Source organism: Lampetra fluviatilis, chromosome 3, assembly GCF_964198595.1.
Source record: "Lampetra fluviatilis chromosome 3, kcLamFluv1.1, whole genome shotgun sequence".
Classification (NCBI taxonomy): Eukaryota; Metazoa; Chordata; class Hyperoartia; order Petromyzontiformes; family Petromyzontidae; genus Lampetra; species Lampetra fluviatilis.
Window position 1 is genome coordinate 16,012,824 of NC_136277.1, and position 19,804 is coordinate 16,032,627.

General features: G+C 58.0%; 1 protein-coding gene across 1 annotated transcript; it reads left to right on the plus strand.

The window, feature by feature from the left end:
* Positions 1–1,979: 1,979 nt before the first annotated feature.
* On the plus strand, positions 1,980–19,502 carry LOC144953358 (dnaJ homolog subfamily B member 4-like). The gene is given in 4 exon segments (XM_078883924.1): positions 1,980–2,975; positions 8,007–8,731; positions 14,037–14,177; positions 14,179–19,502. Coding segments are annotated over 4 exon segments (1,170 nt in total). The 5' UTR covers positions 1,980–2,764; the 3' UTR covers positions 14,272–19,502.
* Positions 19,503–19,804: the final 302 nt, after the last annotated feature.

Here is a 19,804-nt window from a genome sequence, read left to right on the forward strand (position 1 = left end):
TGCCAGAATGTTCCAACGGGTTTCAGGAACGAATTCCCTTCGTAAGGCGAGGACTGCCAGAATTTCTCAACGGGTCCCAGGAACGAATTCCCTTCGTAAGGCGAGGACTGCCAGAATTTCTCAACTGGTCCCAGGAACGAATTCCTTTCGTAAGGCGAGGACTGCCAGAATTTCTCAACGGGTCCCAGGAACGAATTCCCTTCGTAAGGCGAGGACTGCCAGAATTTCTCAACTGGTCCCAGGAACGAATTCCCTTCGTAAGGCGAGGACTGCCAGAATTTCTCAACGGGTCCCAGGAACGAATTCCCTTCGTAAGGCGAGGACTGCCAGAATTCACGTTTTCAGCTCTTTGTATTCAACTTTGGTCCCCCCCCCCCTTGGAGATTTAGTTCCGAGCGATGTATCTCAACAATCACTGGCGGAGCCAGTGGGGGTGGCACGTGCCCCGCCAATGATCCAATTGAAATCCCTAATTTCGATCAGATCATTGTGGTTTATTAGTAATAAATCGGCATTTTGAGACCCCCACTGCCACTGTGTAGTATATTATTACGTGCCAGGGACTCGATGAGATGATAGGACAGTAGTCTAAGTTAATAATTGCCAATGAGTAACGGCAAAGCAATTATAAGTGACTCACATAATTGTGCGTAGTTGCGTGTACAGTACACGACTTCCCTGAAGGCGTCAACACCTTCAGCGAGCCCGATGCCGATAACACAACGCGGTTCGAACTCCTCACTAACAAGTCCTCACTCACTAACAACGCCTCTATCATGTTTCATTGCTGGAGGGGTTGCCAACCTACCTGACAATCCTGGCTCCGCCATTGCCAACAATCGCCGCCCCCCCCCCCCCCAAGACATTCTGGGAGGTGCATCATTTCAACCGACAAACACGGTTGGCTACGTACGGTGCAAAAGAAGTTCAACACAATGCTCATTCACACAAGCAAAACTCTTCTGTGGTGGGGGGGGGGGTCCACGTGGGGGGTCCCACGTGCTGTGGCTGTGTGGTGGTGGTGGTGTGCCAAGTTGTTGTGGCTGTGTTGTTGTGGTGGTGGTGGGGGTCCCCACGTGCTGTGGCTGTGTGGTGGTGGTGTCCCAAGTTGTTGTGGATGTGTTGTTGTTGTGGTGGTGGGGGGGGGTCCCCACGTGCTGTGGCTGTGTGGTGGTGGTGGTGTCCCAAGTTGTTGTGGATGTGTTGTTGTTGTGGTGGGGGGGGTCCCCACGTGCTGTGGCTGTGTGGTGGTGGTGGTGTCCCAAGTTGTTGTGGCTGTGTTGTTGTTGTGGTGGTGGTGGGGGTCCCCACGTGCTGTGGCTGTGTGGTGGTGGTGTCCCAAGTTGTTGTGGATGTGTTGTTCTTGTGGTGGTGGGGGGGGTCCCCACGTGCTGTGGCTGTGTGGTGGTGGTGTCCCAAGTTGTTGTGGCTGTGTTGTTGTGGTGGTGGGGGGGGTCCCCACGTGCTGTGGCTGTGTGGTGGTGGTGGTGTCCCAAGTTGTTGTGGCTGTGTTGTTGTTGTGGTGGTGGGGGGGGTCCCCACGTGATGTGGCTGTGTGGTGGTGTCCCAAGTTGTTGTGGCTGTGTTGTTGTTGTGGTGGTGGGGGGGGGTCCCCACGTGATGTGGCTGTGTGGTGGTGTCCCAAGTTGTTGTGGCTGTGTTGTTGTTGTGGTGGTGGGGGGGGTCCCCACGTGATGTGGCTGTGTGGTGGTGTCCCAAGTTGTTGTGGCTGTGTTGTTGTTGTGGTGGTGGGGGGGGGGTCCCACATGCTGCGGTTGCCGCGTGGGGAGTTGGCGGCGGGGGGGGGGGCGGGTCGCCGCGGGCGGAAGTGACGCCGCGCGAGGGACGTCTCGCGCACGTTCTGGACGGTTCACGGACGTGACGTCAGGGCGCCCCCCTCACCCCGCCCCTCACCTCCAACCGCCGCCGCCCCGTCTATATAAAGGCGGGCTGCACGCCCCCCCACCCCGCCACTCGGCTAGCAGCAGCGAGCGCCTTGCGAGGCCTGAGGGCGTCCGTCGCTGTCGCCGCGGAGACGTCGCGACAAGCAAGCAAAGTGGCTCTTTTTTAATATTTAACTTTATTAAATATTAAAAAACAACTTATTTCCGTCGATTTCATGCGATTATCCATTTTTCTGTAAACCTTTTGTATATATAGATTACAAACAAATAGCGCTCTTTCACACATGTAACGTATCGTTGCGGAATACCGTAGCAATTCTAACAGGCGTACGTTGTTGGCGTCGGGAGGGATTCACTATTCGGGGGGTTTGTTTTGATGCGGTGGGCTGCACAGAAGAACAGGGGTTTTAGAAATCCGCGGCAGCCGCAGTAATAACAACGGCTGCGTTGGAAATCCGCGACAGCCGCGTAAGACAGTTGGAGTTGCCGCAGGCAGCAGTAGCGGCGGCGGAGGCTTGCGCTAGAAATCCGCGGCAGCCGCAGTAGGTATCTGCGACAGGCGGGGGAAGGAGTCTTGCGCTAGAAATCCGCGGCAGCCGCAGTAGGTATCTGCGACAGGCGGGAAAGGAGTCTTGCGCTAGAAATCCGCGGCAGCCGCAGTAGGTATCTGCGACAGGCGGGAAAGGAGTCTTGCGCTAGAAATCCGCGGCAGCCGCAGTAGGTATCTGCGGCAGACGGGCGGAAAAGGAGTCTTGCGCTAGCAATCCGCGGCAGCCGCAGTAGGTATCTGCGACAGGCGGGGGAAGGAGTCTTGCGCTAGAAATCCGCGGCAGCCGCAGTAAGGTATCCCATCGCCCGCGATGTCGAAGGACTACTACAAGACGCTGGGCCTGGCGCGGGATGCGAGCGACGAGGACGTGAAGAAGGCGTACAGGAAGATGGCGCTCAAGTTCCACCCGGACAAGAACAAGGCGCCCGGGGCCGAGGAGCGCTTCAAGGAGGTGGCCGAGGCCTACGAGGTGCTGAGTGACGCCGAGCGCCGCCGCGTCTACGACTCGTACGGCGAGGAAGGTGCGGGGGCCGCCTGGCGTGAGGGGGGGGGGGGCATGGGGGGGTAGTGCGGGGGGGGGGGGGTAGTGCAGGGGGCAGGAGGGGGTAGTGTAGGTGGGGGGTAGTACAGGGGGGGGTAGTACAGGGGGGGTAGTGTAAGGGGGGGTAGTGTAGGGGGGGTAGTGTAGGGGATGTACAGGGGGGGTAGTACAGGGGGGTAGTACGGGGGGGGGTAGTACGGGGGGGGGTAGTGTAGGGGGGTAGTGTAGGGGGGGTAGTGTAGGGGGGGGTAGTGTAGGGGGGTAGTGTAGGGGGGGTAGTGTAGGGGGGGTAGTGTAGGGGGGGTAGTGTAGGGGGGGGTAGTGTAGGGGGGTAGTGTAGGGGGGGTAGTGTAGGGGGGGTAGTGTAGGGGGGGTAGTGTAGGGGGGGTAGTGTAGGGGGGGTAGTGTAGGGGGGGTAGTGTAGGGGGGGTAGTGTAGGGGGGGTAGTGTAGGGGGGGGTAGTGTAGGGGATGTACAGGGGGGTAGTACAGGGGGGTAGTACGGGGGGGGGTAGTACGGGGGGGTAGTACGGGGGGGGTAGTGTAGGGGGGGTAGTGTAGGGGGGGTAGTGTAGGGGATGTACAGGGGGGGTAGTACAGGGGGGTAGTACAGGGGGCGGTAGTACAGGGGGGGGTAGTACGGGGGGGGTAGTACGGGGGGGTAGTACGGGGGGGGTAGTACAGGGGGGGTAGTGTAGGGGGTAGGTGGGGGGTAGTATAGGGGGGGTAGTGCAGGGGGGGTAGGTGTGGGGGGGGGTAGGTGTGGGGGGGGTAGTGCGGGGGCGTAGTACAGGGGGTAGGTGGGGGGTAGTGTAGGGGGTAGGTGTGGGAGGGTAGTACAGGGGGCAGGAGAGGGGTAGTACAGGGAGTAGGTGGGGGGGTAGTGCAGGGGGTAGGTGTGGGGACGTAGGTATGGGGGGGTTGGTGTGGGGGGCGTTGGTGTGGGGGGGTTGGTGTGGGGAGGTAGTACAGGGGGCAGGATGGGGGTAGTACAGGGGGTAGGTGCGGGGGTAGTGTGGAGGTGGTGAGTGTGGAGGTGGTGAGTGTGGAGGTGGTGAGTGTGGAGGTGGTGAGTGTGGAGGTGGTGAGTGTGGAGGTGGTGAGTGTGGAGGTGGTGAGTGTGGAGGTGGTGAGTGTGGAGGTGGTGAGTGTGGAGGTGGTGAGTGTGGAGGTGGTGGTGGTGAGTGTCGAGGTGATGGTGGTGAGTGTCGAGGTGGTGGTGGTGAGTGTGGAGGTGGTGCTGGTGGTGAGTGTGGAGGTGGTGGTGGTCAGGGTGGTGGTGAGTGTGGAGGTGGTGCTGGTGGTCAGTGTGGAGGTGGTGGTGGTGAGTGTGGTGGTGGTCAGTGTGATGGTGGTCAGCGTGGTGGTGGTGAGGGTGGTGAGGGTGGTGGTGAGTGTGGAGGTGGTGAGTGGTGGTAGTGGTGGTGAGTGTGGTGCTGGTGGTGAGTGTGGAGGTGGTGAGGGTGGTGGTGAGGGTGGTGGTGAGTGTGGAGGTGGTGGTGGTGAGTGTGGAGGTGGTGGTGGTGAGTGTGGAGGTGGTGAGGGTGGTGAGTGTGGTGGTGGTGAGTGTGGTGGTGGTGAGTGTGGTGGTGGTGAGTGTGGTGGTGGTGGTGAGTGTGGAGGTGGTGAGGGTGGTGGTGAGTGTGGAGGTGGTGGTGGTGAGTGTGGAGGTGGTGGTGGTGAGTGTGGAGGTGGTGAGGGTGGTGAGTGTGGAGGTGGTGAGGGTGGTGAGTGTGGTGGTGAGTGTGGAGGTGGTGAGGGTGGTGGTGAGGGTGGTGGTGAGGGTGGTGGTGAGGGTGGTGGTGAGGGTGGTGGTGAGTGTGGAGGTGGTGGTGGTGAGTGTGGAGGTGGTGAGGGTGGTGAGGGTGGTGGTGGTGAGTGTGGTGGTGGTGAGTGTGGTGGTGGTGGTGAGTGTGGAGGTGGTGAGGGTGGTGAGTGTGGAGGTGGTGAGGGTGGTGGTGAGGGTGGTGGTGAGTGTGGAGGTGGTGAGGGTGGTGAGTGTGGTGGTGGTGAGTGTGGAGGTGGTGGTGGTGAGTGTGGAGGTGGTGGTGGTGAGTGTGGAGGTGGTGATGGTGAGTGTAGTGGTGGTGGTGAGTGTGGTGGTGGTGGTGAGTGTGGTGGTGGTGGTGAGTGTGGTGGTGGTGGTGGTGAGTGTGGTGGTGGTGAGTGTGGTGGTGCTGGTGGTGGTGAGTGTTGTGGTGGTGGTGAGTGTTGTGGTGGTGGTGGTGAGTGTGGTGGAGGTGGTGGTGGTGAGTGTGTTGTGGTGGTGGTGGTGGTGGTGAGTGTGGTGGTGGTGGTGAGTGTGGTGGTGGTGGTGGTGGTGAGGGTGCTTTGTGGTGGTGGTGGTGAGGGTGGTGGTGGTGAGTGGTGGTGGTGAGTGTGGTGGTGCTGGTGGGATGTGTGGGCTAAATTAAAGGGGGATGAGGACACAAATAATCATCAAGTGTCCAGTTGATGATTGTTTGTGTGTGACCAGGTGAGATCTGCAGCTACCTGGGTGAGATGATGGCGGTGGGGGGGGTCTTTGTGTGGTTGTATTAGGGAATTAGGGGGGCTAAGGGGGGTGGGGGGGGTTCCGTTTGGGGTAGACTTGGGGTTCCCGTGGGGATCCCGCTCCGGGTCCCGTGAGGAACGCTTCGACCTGAGAGAGAGCGCGACTCCCGGAGAAGGGAAGTGAAGAACAGGGAATGGTTGGGGGGGGGCGGAGGTGGTGGAAGTGAAACTCACGGGGTTCGAGGGAGGTCAAGGTCACCCCATGGGTGTAGGGGACTGGGGGGTCCAATTGTTGAGCCCCCCCCCCCACCGCCACTTATGCCAAGGTCCCGTAGTCGTGAGGGTGGGGGGGTCACGTGAGGGTGGGGGGGGGTCACGTGAGGCCGTGCACTCGGAGAGGAAACCGGGAATGGTTTCTTCAAAAACGCGAGACTCACTCTCTGCCTTCTGAGCTCTACCAGATGCAGCGTTCCCGCATCTCTCGAGACCACACACACTGGGCCACCCATGCACACACCGCGCGCACACACCGCGCGCACACACCGCGCGCACACACCGCGCGCACACACCGGGCGCACACACCGGGCGCACACACCGGGCGCACACACCGGGCGCACACACCGGGCGCACACACCGGGCGCACACACCGGGCGCACACACCGGGCGCACACACCGGGCGCACACACCGGGCGCACACACCGCGCGCACACACCGCGCGCACACACCGCGCGCACACACCGCGCGCACACACCGCGCGCACACACCGCGCGCACACACCGGGCGCACACACCGGGCGCACACACCGGGCGCACACACCGGGCGCACACACCGGGCGCACACACCGGGCGCACACACCGGGCGCACACACCGGGCGCACACACCGGGCGCACACACCGGGCGCACACACCGGGCGCACACACCGCGCGCACACACCGCGCGCACACACCGCGCGCACACACCGCGCGCACACACCGCGCGCACACACCGCGCGCACACACCGCGCGCACACACCGGGCGCACACACCGGGCGCACACACCGGGCGCACACACCGGGCGCACACACCGGGCGCACACACCGGGCGCACACACCGGGCGCACACACCGGGCGCACACACCGGGCGCACACACCGGGCGCACACACCGGGCGCACACACCGGGCGCACACACCGCGCGCACACACCGCGCGCACACACCGCGCGCACACACCGCGCGCACACACCGCGCGCACACACCGCGCGCACACACCGGGCGCACACACCGGGCCACGCACGCACGCAGCGGCTTTTTGGCTAACCATCGAACCAAGGACGGTCACCGCACTGCGCGCTTTCGGATGCGCTTCTGCGGCCGTCTGGAACGCTCTCCTTCCGATATTAGGAAGCCACTTGACCTCTGCACTTTTAAATCATCCTTTAGATTGACAAACTCGCTTCTCTCGAACTGCTTTTTCTGTTTCGTTTGTTGTCCTTCCTAGCCACGGTTGGCTACGTACGGTGGGAAAGAAGCTTGGCATGCAGTACATACATACACGCACACAGTCGGTACAGATGCATGGTGTCACACACGGTTACTCACACATCAGAGGCTCATGTGCAGGTGCGGGCACGCTCGTGCAGGCCATAGTTACTCACACCTCACACGGTCATACGCACGTAGACTCCAGTCTCACGGACAAGACAAAGATCCCCGTATAGCCTTAACAGGCTGTTGGGGCAAGTGCTGTTAGCACCTATGAAGGCCGGCATGGCACATGAGGAGGGGCGCGGTGTGGTCGGCACAACTTCCGGCCGCCTTTGTCTCCCCAATGTAGTACACGTCACAGCAGGGTTACTCATTTGAGGCCGAGTCGACCTCGTGGAGGCCCAGAACCGATTCAGATATTCGTCACCGACGTCATTGGGCGTGAGCGGGAATCCAAATCTGGTCGCAGGGTTTACACGCACACGCGTCAGTCGCCATCGCATCGTCCACCGTCTCGCACGGCCACGCACGCGCACACGCACGCGTGCGTGGCCAGCTTGCGTGCGTCGTGTATTTACGGCTGTTTCTGCAGCTCCCCATCACGCTCCTCATCGGTCACACCGCATGAGAATGGGGCCAGCATCGCGAGTGACCCACCCCTTGAGTAATCTCATCGACTCCCCCCCCGCCCGTCCCCACACCTCCTAACCACAACGACCAGCTCCAAGCGCCGAGCCGGCGAAACCCTTTCGCCTCCGGTTAGCACGGTTTGCTACGTACGACGCAAAATAAGTTCTACAGCAGCCTGCTGCTGCTGTATATTTGGAGTTTGCGTGTTCTCCCTGTGGTCGCGTGGATTTTTCTCCGCTTTCTCCCTCCACGTTTTAGAAGCAACATCACGCGTTTAAAGAGTATTGAGCTGCTGCTGTACATTTCCGCGTGATGATAAGCCACTTGGTTGAGCCGTCATTTGCGATAGCCGAGGTCGCTTCTGAAAAACAACTCCACGTAGCTCAGCGGGACCTCACCTGGTGACGCGAAACATGTGTCTCCCGCAGGCCTCCGGGGCAACGGAGGCACCAGGTTCAACAACAACAACAGCAGCAGCAGCAGCAGCGGCAACGGCGCCACCTTCTTCAACTACAAGTTCCACGGCGACCCCCACGCCACCTTCCGCTCGTTCTTCGGCGACGGCGACCCCTTCCGCATGTTCACGCAGAGCCGCGAGTCCATGGACACGGACGACGGCGGTGCCGGCGGCGGCGCCGGTGGCGCCGGCGGCAACCCGTTCGGCCCCTTCGGTTTCGGCGGCATGCCGGGTATGGGCGGCATGCCGGGGATGCCGGGGATGCCGGGAATGCCGGGGATGCCCGGGATGCCCGGGATGCCCGGCGCGTCCAGCAACGGCAACATCCGGTTTGGCGGCCCCGGGCCGGCGGGGGCGGGCGGCGGGCGCCGGCAGCAGGAGCAGGACCCGGCGGTGGTGCGCGAGCTGCCCGTGTCGCTGGAGGAGGTGCTCACGGGCTGCACCAAGAAGATGAAGATCTCCCGGACGCGCGCCGGCGCCGACGGGCGCTCGTCGCGCGTCGAGGAGAAGATCCTGGAGGTGGAGATCAAGAAGGGCTGGAAGGAGGGCACCAAGATCACGTTCCCGCGCGAGGGCGACGACTCGGGGCGCAGCATCCCCGCCGACGTCGTCTTCGTGCTCAAGGACCGCCCCCACCCCCAGTTCAAGCGCGAAGGCTCCGACCTCGTGCACGTCGCCAGCGTCTCCCTGTGCGAGGTCGGTGCGACACCTTACCCCTCACCCTGTTAACACCTTACAGCTCACCCTGTTAACACCTTACCCCTCGCCCTGTTAACGCCTTACAGCTCATCCTGTTAACACCTTACCCCTCGCCCTGTTAACACCATACAGCTCACCCTGTTAACACCTTACCCCTCGCCCTGTTAACACCTTACCCCTCGCCCTGTTAACGCCTTACAGCTCATCCTGTTAACACCTTACCCCTCACCCTGTTAACACCTTACCCCTCGCCCTGTTAACGCCTTACAGCTCATCCTGTTAACACCTTACCCCTCGCCCTGTTAACACCATACAGCTCACCCTGTTAACACCTTACCCCTCGCCCTGTTAACACCATACAGCTCACCCTGTTAACACCTTACCCCTCGCCCTGTTAACACCTTACAGCTCATCCTGTTAACACCTTACCCCTCGCCCTGTTAACACCTTACAGCGCGCCCTGTTAACGCCTTACAGCTCATCCTGTTAACACCTTACCCCTCGCCCTGTTAACGCCTTACAGCTCACCCTGTTAACACCTTACAGCTCACCCTGTTAACACCTTACCCCTCACCCTGTTAACACCTTACAGCTCACCCTGTTAACACCTTACAGCTCACCCTGTTAACACCTTACCCCTCACCCTGTTAACACCTTACAGCTCACCCTGTTAACACCTTACCCCTCACCCTGTTAACACCTTACAGCTCACCCTGTTAACACCATACAGCTCACCCTGTTAACACCTTACCCCTCGCCCTGTTAACACCTTACAGCTCACCCTGTTAACACCTTACAGCTCACCCTGTTAACACCTTACAGCTCACCCTGTTAACACCTTACAGCTCACCCTGTTAACACCTTACAGCTCACCCTGTTAACACCTTACCCCTCATCCTGTTAACGCCTTACAGCTCACCCTGTTAACACCTTACAGCTCACCCTGTTAACACCTTACCCCTCATCCTGTTAACGCCTTACAGCTCACCCTGTTAACACCTTACAGCTCACCCTGTTAACACCTTACCCCTCATCCTGTTAACACCTTACAGCTCACCCTGTTAACACCTTACAGCTCACCCTGTTAACACCTTACCCCTCATCCTGTTAACGCCTTACAGCTCACCCTGTTAACACCTTACAGCTCACCCTGTTAACACCTTACCCCTCATCCTGTTAACACCTTACAGCTCACCCTGTTAACACCTTACAGCTCACCCTGTTAACACCTTACCCCTCATCCTGTTAACACCTTACAGCTCACCCTGTTAACACCTTACCCCTCATCCTGTTAACACCTTACAGCTCACCCTGTTAACACCTTACAGCTCACCCTGTTAACACCATACAGCTCACCCTGTTAACACCTTACCCCTCGCCCTGTTAACACCTTACAGCTCACCCTGTTAACACCTTACCCCTCGCCCTGTTAACACCTTACAGCTCACCCTGTTAACACCTTACAGCTCATCCTGTTAACACCTTACAGCTCATCCTGTTAACACCTTACAGCTCACCCTGTTAACACCTTACAGCTCACCCTGTTAACACCTTACAGCTCACCCTGTTAACACCTTACAGCTCACCCTGTTAACACCTTACCCCTCGCCCTGTTAACACCTTACAGCTCACCCTGTTAACACCTTACAGCTCACCCTGTTAACACCATACAGCTCACCCTGTTAACACCATACAGCTCACCCTGTTAACGCCTTACAGCTCACCCTGTTAACACCATACAGCTCACCCTGTTAACACCATACAGCTCACCCTGTTAACACCTTACAGCTCACCCTGTTAACACCTTACCCCTCGCCCTGTTAACACCTTACAGCTCACCCTGTTAACACCTTACAGCTCACCCTGTTAACACCATACAGCTCACCCTGTTAACACCTTACAGCTCACCCTGTTAACACCTTACAGCTCACCCTGTTAACACCTTACCCCTCGCCCTGTTAACACCTTACAGCTCACCCTGTTAACACCTTACAGCTCACCCTGTTAACACCATACAGCTCACCCTGTTAACACCATACAGCTCACCCTGTTAACGCCTTACAGCTCACCCTGTTAACACCATACAGCTCACCCTGTTAACACCATACAGCTCATCCTGTTAACACCTTACAGCTCACCCTGTTAACACCTTACAGCTCACCCTGTTAACACCATACAGCTCACCCTGTTAACACCATACAGCTCACCCTGTTAACGCCTTACAGCTCACCCTGTTAACACCATACAGCTCACCCTGTTAACACCATACAGCTCACCCTGTTAACACCATACAGCTCACCCTGTTAACGCCTTACAGCTCACCCTGTTAACACCATACAGCTCACCCTGTTAACACCTTACAGCTCATCCTGTTAACACCTTACAGCTCATCCTGTTAACACCTTACAGCTCACTCTGTTAACACCATACAGCTCACCCTGTTAACACCTTACAGCTCATCCTGTTAACACCTTACAGCTCACCCTGTTAACACCTTACAGCTCATCCTGTTAACACCTTACAGCTCACCCTGTTAACACCTTACAGCTCACCCTGTTAACACCATACAGCTCACCCTGTTAACACCTTACAGCTCACTCTGTTAACACCTTACAGCGCATCCTGTTAACACCTTACAGCTCACTCTGTTAACACCTTACAGCTCACCCTGTTAACACCATACAGCTCACCCTGTTAACACCTTACAGCTCACTCTGTTAACACCTTACAGCGCATCCTGTTAACACCTTACAGCTCACTCTGTTAACACCTTACAGCTCACCCTGTTAACACCATACAGCTCACCCTGTTAACACCTTACAGCTCACCCTGTTAACACCTTACAGCTCACCCTGTTAACACCATACAGCTCACCCTGTTAACACCTTACAGCTCACCCTGTTAACACCTTACAGCGCATCCTGTTAACACCTTACAGCGCGCCCTGTTAACACCTTACAGCTCACTCTGTTAACACCTTACAGCGCACCCTGTTAACACCATACAGCGCGCCCTGTTAACACCTTACAGCTCACTCTGTTAACACCTTACAGCGCATCCTGTTAACACCTTACAGCTCACTCTGTTAACACCTTACAGCGCATCCTGTTAACACCTTACAGCTCACTCTGTTAACACCTTACAGCGCGCCCTGTTAACACCTTACAGCTCACTCTGTTAACACCTTACAGCGCATCCTGTTAACACCTTACAGCGCGCCCTGTTAACACCTTACAGCTCACTCTGTTAACACCTTACAGCGCATCCTGTTAACACCTTACAGCTCACTCTGTTAACACCTTACAGCGCACCCTGTTAACACCATACAGCTCACCCTGTTAACACCTTACAGCTCACCCTGTTAACACCTTACAGCGCATCCTGTTAACACCTTACAGCTCACCCTGTTAACACCTTACAGCTCACTCTGTTAACACCTTACAGCTCATCCTGTTAACACCTTACAGCTCATCCTGTTAACACCTTACAGCGCGCCCTGTTAACACCTTACAGCGCATCCTGTTAACACCTTACAGCTCACCCTGTTAACACCTTACAGCTCACTCTGTTAACACCTTACAGCTCATCCTGTTAACACCTTACAGCTCACCCTGTTAACACCTTACAGCGCGCCCTGTTAACACCTTACCCCTCACCCTGTTAACACCTTACAGCTCACCCTGTTAACACCTTACAGCGCGCCCTGTTAACACCTTACCCCTCACCCTGTTAACACCTTACAGCTCATCCTGTTAACACCTTACAGCTCATCCTGTTAACACCTTACAGCTCACCCTGTTAACACCTTACAGCTCATCCTGTTAACACCTTACAGCTCATCCTGTTAACACCTTACAGCTCATCCTGTTAACACCTTACAGCTCACCCTGTTAACACCTTACAGCTCATCCTGTTAACACCTTACAGCTCATCCTGTTAACACCTTACAGCTCATCCTGTTAACACCTTACAGCTCACCCTGTTAACACCTTACAGCTCATCCTGTTAACACCTTACAGCTCACTCTGTTAACACCTTACAGCTCACCCTGTTAACACCTTACAGCTCACTCTGTTAACACCTTACAGCTCACCCTGTTAACACCTTACAGCGCGCCCTGTTAACACCTTACCCCTCGCCCTGTTAACACCTTACCCCTCACCCTGTTAACACCTTACAGCGCGCCCTGTTAACACCTTACAGCGCACCCTGTTAACACCTTACCCCACGCCCTGTTAACACCTTACAGCTCATCCTGTTAACACCTTACCCCTCACCCTGTTAACACCTTACCCCTCACCCTGTTAACGCCTTACAGCTCATCCTGTTAACACCTTACCCCTCACCCTGTTAACACCTTACCCCTCACCCTGTTAACACCTTACAGCGCACCCTGTTAACACCTTACCCCACGCCCTGTTAACACCTTACAGCGCATCCTGTTAACACCTTACCCCTCACCCTGTTAACACCTTACAGCGCACCCTGTTAACACCTTACCCCTCACCCTGTTAACACCTTACAGCTCACCCTGTTAACACCTTACCCCACGCCCTGTTAACACCTTACAGCTCATCCTGTTAACACCTTACAGCGCACCCTGTTAACACCTTACAGCGCACCCTGTTAACACCTTACCCCACGCCCTGTTAACACCTTACAGCTCATCCTGTTAACACCTTACAGCTCACCCTGTTAACACCTTACCCCACGCCCTGTTAACACCTTACAGCGCATCCTGTTAACACCTTACCCCTCACCCTGTTAACACCTTACAGCGCACCCTGTTAACACCTTACCCCTCACCCTGTTAACACCTTACAGCTCACCCTGTTAACACCTTACAGCGCACCCTGTTAACACCTTACAGCGCACCCTGTTAACACCTTACAGCTCACCCTGTTAACACCTTACCCCTCGCCCTGTTAACACCTTACAGCTCACCCTGTTAACACCTTACAGCTCATCCTGTTAACACCTTACAGCTCACCCTGTTAACACCTTACCCCTCGCCCTGTTAACACCTTACAGCTCACCCTGTTAACACCTTACAGCTCATCCTGTTAACACCTTACAGCTCACCCTGTTAACACCTTACCCCTCGCCCTGTTAACACCTTACCCCTCGCCCTGTTAACGCCTTACCCCTCACCCCCTCTTAACACCGCAAATCCACCCATTCACTTGCTAACCGGCGCACGTACTCGCCCAATGTCTCTTGCACGCTAGTCCCGCGACCGCACGACCCGCCGCGTGACAGACACCCCCAACCCCCGTGACCGGCCGCGCGCTTTGCCCCGCAGGCGCTGTGCGGGGGCAGCGTGCGCGTGCCGCTGCTGGGCGGGCGCCACATGACGCTGGAGCTGACGGAGGTGGTGTCGCCGGGCTGGCGCCGCCGCGTGCAGGGGGAGGGCCTCCCGCTGCCCAAGTCCCCCGGGCGGCGCGGGGGACCTCGTGGTGGAGATGAGCGTGCGCTTCCCCGAGCAGCTGGCCCCGGCGACGCGCGACGCCCTGCGCTCCCTCCTGCCGGCCTCGTAGCCTCGTGACCTCCTGCCGGCCTCGTGACCTCCTGACCCTGACCGCGACCTCCCAAGCTCGGGTCCCAAACCCCCCCCCCCCCCCCTGCCCCCCCGCTCCCCCCCCCCCCCAGCCTGACACCGTAATCCCCAATCATTGACCCTCACCCCAAAGCGATTGCCCCTAAACCTTTACTCTGCACCCTAACTCTACACCCTATCCCCCAGACCTTAAACCCATAACCGTCTGAATCCTAAACCCCTCCCCCTAGCTCTCGTGCCTGCACACGTGACGCCCTGCACACGTGACGCTCTGCACACGTGACGCTCTGCATCGGGAGATTTGGGGGACCGTGGTCGGCTGGTGGACGAGGAGGATGGTGACGACGGCGCTCGTCTGTCAATCTCTCGATGGCCTCGCCGCACCCTCGTCCCCTTCCTCTTCCATGTCGTCCCCGCCTCCTCCTCGCTCGTCCCCTTCCTTCCCAATCTCCTCCCGGTCTCTCTCGGTCCTTCTCACCAATCCCCGTTTCCGATCCGTCTCCCTCCCTGCACCCCTCCACTCGAATCAACTTCCCCCTGTACACGAAGCTGCCCATCCCCCCCACCCCCCCCCCTCGTTAAGCTCCTTCCGTTCCTCTCGTCGTGATCCCTAAAGTGAACCCCTCTATCTCCGTCGCCCGTTCCTCAATCCTCCGTAGCACCCCCTCCCCCCCCCCCCCCCCCCGATCGAAATCATTCCATTCCGAGTCGCCCATTTCGTGAGCGTGACGCCACCGAGCGCGTCGAGCGAAGGGAGGCGTTCTCCTCGTGAGCCACTGATTGGTCCGAGCGTCCAAATTCCAGTTTCGGGGCCCTTTATTCTGATTCCAGTGCTCCGTTGACCTCGCCGCCGCGGCTGCTGCCTTGCGCAAGACTCCCCTCCGCGGTGACCGCTGACCGCGTAGGAGTGACACCCCCCCCCCGATCCCGGTATGCGCCGAACAGCCAACGGAGAAATGCAACCAAAGTTGTTTCGACGGTAATCAAGCACGAGCCGCTAGGGTGGCCCGTGGCTTCCAATCCATGTTCCGGGGCGGGTTGGGGGGGGGGTATCTAATGCTAGTTCCTTGGCCCTGCCCGGCACTCGCTGTGTAGGAACAGTGGGGCGGTGGAAATGAAATGAGCGGTGGCGACGTGCTCGCTTGCGCTCCGCGAGAGTGTTAAAGCTACCGCTGTAGGTGTGTGCGCGTGTACACACGTGCCATGTACGTGTGTGTGTGTGTGTATATAAGCGCGCGTGTACAGAAAATTGTTGCTTGGGCAAGTGTTAGGACGTGGAGTGTGTGTGTACTGTATATACAAAGTATATAAAATACATGACGTAGGCCAATCTATAGAGGGACGCTAGAATCTGCGTTGTTTGCGGATCGTAAGATGGGCCCGGGCTTGTTGAACATTGCTAGGGCGGCAGAGCCTTGCTGCATGGCGAGTGCTCGTGTACACGTGCGCAGTCAGTCGCGTGGAGTGGCGGCACAGGCGTCTGCTGGGAACTCGAGACAAACATCTCCAAATTCCACATTCCCATGGCAGGGCCCAGTTTGTCGAGCAGGGCCGCGTGTTTGTTTGTTTGTTTGTTGAGCTTCTTTCTCGCCATCCGCAGCCAATCGGAGGTGTTGACGGTGGTCCACTTTGATGACCCCCAAAGAGATGGTGATGTTTGCCAGCGGCCGAGTTGACCGTAACCGAGCACTTGGGCGGCGAGAGGGAGGGGTGGACGCGGCGAGAGAGGTGGGCGCAGGTCGATGATCGACTCCTGGTGCCTGCGCGCGTTTGGACACGTGTCTGCGGACAACACGTGTGTGCACAGACACGCACGGTGGTACTGTGGCTGACCGCACCGCGCTACGAACCCGGCGACCCGGATGCACTAGCCCACCCACGGCCACGGCTGACACGTCTCGCTCGCGATGCCTCGACCCCAGAGGTCGCAAACGGGTTTTGATTCGTTACCCGTACCCGGCCGCACCAGGGTCGCAAACGGGTACCCGTACCCTACCCGTACCCGGTCGGGTACGGGTAGGGTACGGGTATCGGGACCCCATTGCGACCTCTGCTCGACCCACCCTCCCAGAAGTCAACTTTAAATCGGAACCCGGCGCCTTGTCACCACCGGCACTGGGGAGGGGGGGAAGAGTCGATGCAGGATCCGGTCGTGGTGCTGGCGACACCACCATCACCATCAGCCGACTTCGTGTGCCGTGCCGGCCTTCATAGGCGCAGGGGGGTGCCGTCGTGGGGAGACGTTCGCTCCTTCGCCTGGTGGGCGATCACGACGCTGACGCCTGCTGCTGCTGTATATTTTGAGTTTGCGTGTCTCTCTCTGCCCGTGGTCGCGTGGATTTTTCTCCGGGTCCTTCCCCGCCCCCGCCCCCTCCCACATTTCGAATCGACGTCACGCGCTTTAAGAGTATTTGTCTGCTATAAATGTCTACACAATGGCAAGCCACTTTGTCGCACGGTCATTTGTTGCCAGGCACGCTTCTGCAAAAGAGAGCCTTTGTCGTGGGCCTTGCCTGCTAAAGTTGCCGCCTGTAATCGCCCAGAAATGTCTGTCCGTCCAGCGTGTGACTTCACAAGAGGCCCACCCCCCCCCCCCCCCGTGTGACGTCACTCCACATGAGGCCCCCACCCCCCCTCATTAATATTCATGAGTGGGTGGAATAACGCACAAGGTCACGCACTCAACATGCCGCACCCCTCCCTCAATAACCATGAGTGAGTGACGTCACCAAATGCCGCACCCCTCCCCAATAACCATGAGTGGGTGACGTCACTACAGATGCAGCACCCGTACCCTCAATAAACATGAGCGGGTGACGTCACTACACATGCTGCACCCCTCCACAATAACCATGAGTGGGTGACGTCACTACACATGCAGCACCCGTGCCCTCAAACATGAGCGGGTGACGTCACTACACATGCCGCACTCCACAACCATGAGTGAGTGACGTCACCAAAAGCCGCACCTCTCCCCAATAACCATTAGTGGGTGACGTCACTCCACATGCGGCAACCCCCCCCCCCCCCTCATTAATACGCATGAGCTGAACAATGTTTCTATTGAATATTTCAGATTCACTGCAATATGCACTCGTCCTTGAACGTACTAACAGAACTTTCCCAGCAGCCTGTGTATGATACGGGGGGGGGGGGGTGGGCAGTGAGGGGGGTGGGTCTGCATCTCCGTGTGAGCATTACACACAGACGCTGGCACGAGCCGCCGGTATTTGATCGCGTCGCTGATTTATACTCGGAGCTGTCGGAACCAGCGACATTTATGGCAGCAGCAGCAGCGACCATGTGCTCATTCCGCCGAGCGCCCCCCCCCCACCCGCCTCCTGCCACCACCGGTGACGAGCCGTCGACTCGGTTCGAGCCCGCGCTGTGGCTGCAGGATCCGTCCAGGGAATCCGTCCCCGGAGTTTCCCCCGTTCGGGAGTGCAAAGCGCCGGGAGCCTGCTGAATCTGGAAGGGGTTTTTATTTATGAGATTTGCTCAAAATTGAGCGTTGAAGGCATCTCTGAAGGCTCGCCTGTCAGCAGGCCCTGCAAGAGCCAGTGACTGGGAATTCCACGCTGTCATGGCAGTGATGAGTTAATGCTTAAAATAACTGCTTGGCTTTTTTTCCCCTACATTACTTTTCCCACAGTGGTTCTCGATGTATTGACCTCATCGGGGTGAGTGAGCCAAGTCAACCCCCCCCACCACCACCCTTTATCCAGAATAATCGATGCCTGTGCATGCCAGGGGTTGTACCAGGTGACCAGGAGAGAGGTGGTCGTGCCGAGCAATTTCAAGCGGGCTCTATCCACAGCTGACGACGCCGTCCGATGGTTTAATTTGCCGTTCACAGTCCTGCCCCCCCCCCGTTCCACTCCACCCTCCTCCGAGAGAAGCGGCAGGCGCGTCACCACAGGGGAGGGCATCGTTGTCGGGGTGGTGGTGGTCCCGAGAATAGATGGGGGGGCGGGAGGGTGAACAGATTCCCCCCCCCCTCTCTCTTCCTATTCTGGGCAATAATTCTTTCGGGGTGTGTCGGGGGCAGCTGGTGGCGTCCGTTCTCCCGAGTGGTGGTTTACTGGATGTGGTGTTCCGGGCGGTTGTGTGTTCGTTGTTGAACCCCCTCCCCATTGGTCCCCTGTGCCACGGTGGCTCAGAGATGTCAACGACCTCTCCTGGTGTGCAGGAGGTCGTGGGTTCGATCCCGACCCTGACGCCTGCTGCTGCTGCTTTACATTTGGAGTTTGTGTGTGTGTCTCTCTCCGCCCGTGGTGGCCGTGTGGATTTCTCTCCGGATCCTCCCGTTCGTTTTTCTCCCCTCCGCAATTCGAATCGACCTCACGCACTTCAAACGAGTGTTTGGCTGCTGCTGCTTTAAACTTCCACGCGATGACAGTCGGCCGCTTCGCGCGACCTCTCGTTTGCGACAGGACAGATCGCCTCTGAAAACAGAGCCACGTTAGCAGCTCAGTAGTTGGGGGGGGGGGGGGGAGCGGCCTTTACCTGGTAAAATACAATAAAAAGTTTAGTTGATAGTTCCCCTCTCGACGCCAGTGGAACAGCGCGAGAAGCGAGCCCCGCGGCTCTGAAGACCGCGGTGGCGCTGAGCCTCGACCCGATGGGTCGGGGGTCCTGCCATGGGGGGGGGGGGGGGGGGCAGCGGTCATTTGCACGCATCGCGTTGGTGGAACATCGCTTACGTGGGTTTCCCCGTTGAATGTAAAATGTTCTTATTAACCGAACTGCCTGAGATACATTTTCAATCTGGGTTGGCCACCCATCCCGGCACACCACATCCAGTACACCCCTCCCGCCCCGCAGCCCGCGGCTGCCACGAATGAGCTGTAAAATAGTCGGGTGAGAAACTGTAAACCCCTTCGGTTAACGCCTTCCCGGAGCTTTGATCCCAATCGATCCCCCAATCGACCGGCGGCGGTGGCGGCGCGACGGAGAGCGCCAGCGAGCGCCGGCGCGAGTCCCCGTGGCGCGTGCGGTTCGTGCGGTTCGTGCGGTTCGTGCGGTTCGTGCGGTTCGTGCGGTTCGTGCGGTTCGTGCGGTTCGTGCGGTTCGTGCGGTTCGTGCGGTTCGTGCGGTTCGTGCGGTTCGTGCGGTTCGTGCGGTTCGTGCGGTCGTCGTCTTCGCTGTCTTTCACTTCGTTTACCCCCCTCGCCCCCCCCCTGCCGCTTTTTATCGTCTCAAGTGCAAATAAATGTCTTTTTCTTTTTTACAAAAAACTGTGGGGAGTGTGTCTGGGATGGAACGTGGCAGTTTATCGTTGAGTTTTCGGGGGAAGAGTGGCAGTTGCGTTGGGGAGTGTTACGGAGCGTGTGGGGGTGTTTTTGAGAGGAGCATGGATAGTGCCCTTTTGGTGTGTTTGTTTGTTGGAGCGTGGAGTGTTTGGGAGGGGAGTTTGTTTGTTGGAGCGTGGAGTGTTTGGGAGCGGAGTTTGTTTGTTGGAGCGTGGAGTGTTTGGGAGCGGAGTGTGTTTGTTGGAGCGTGGAGTGTTTGAG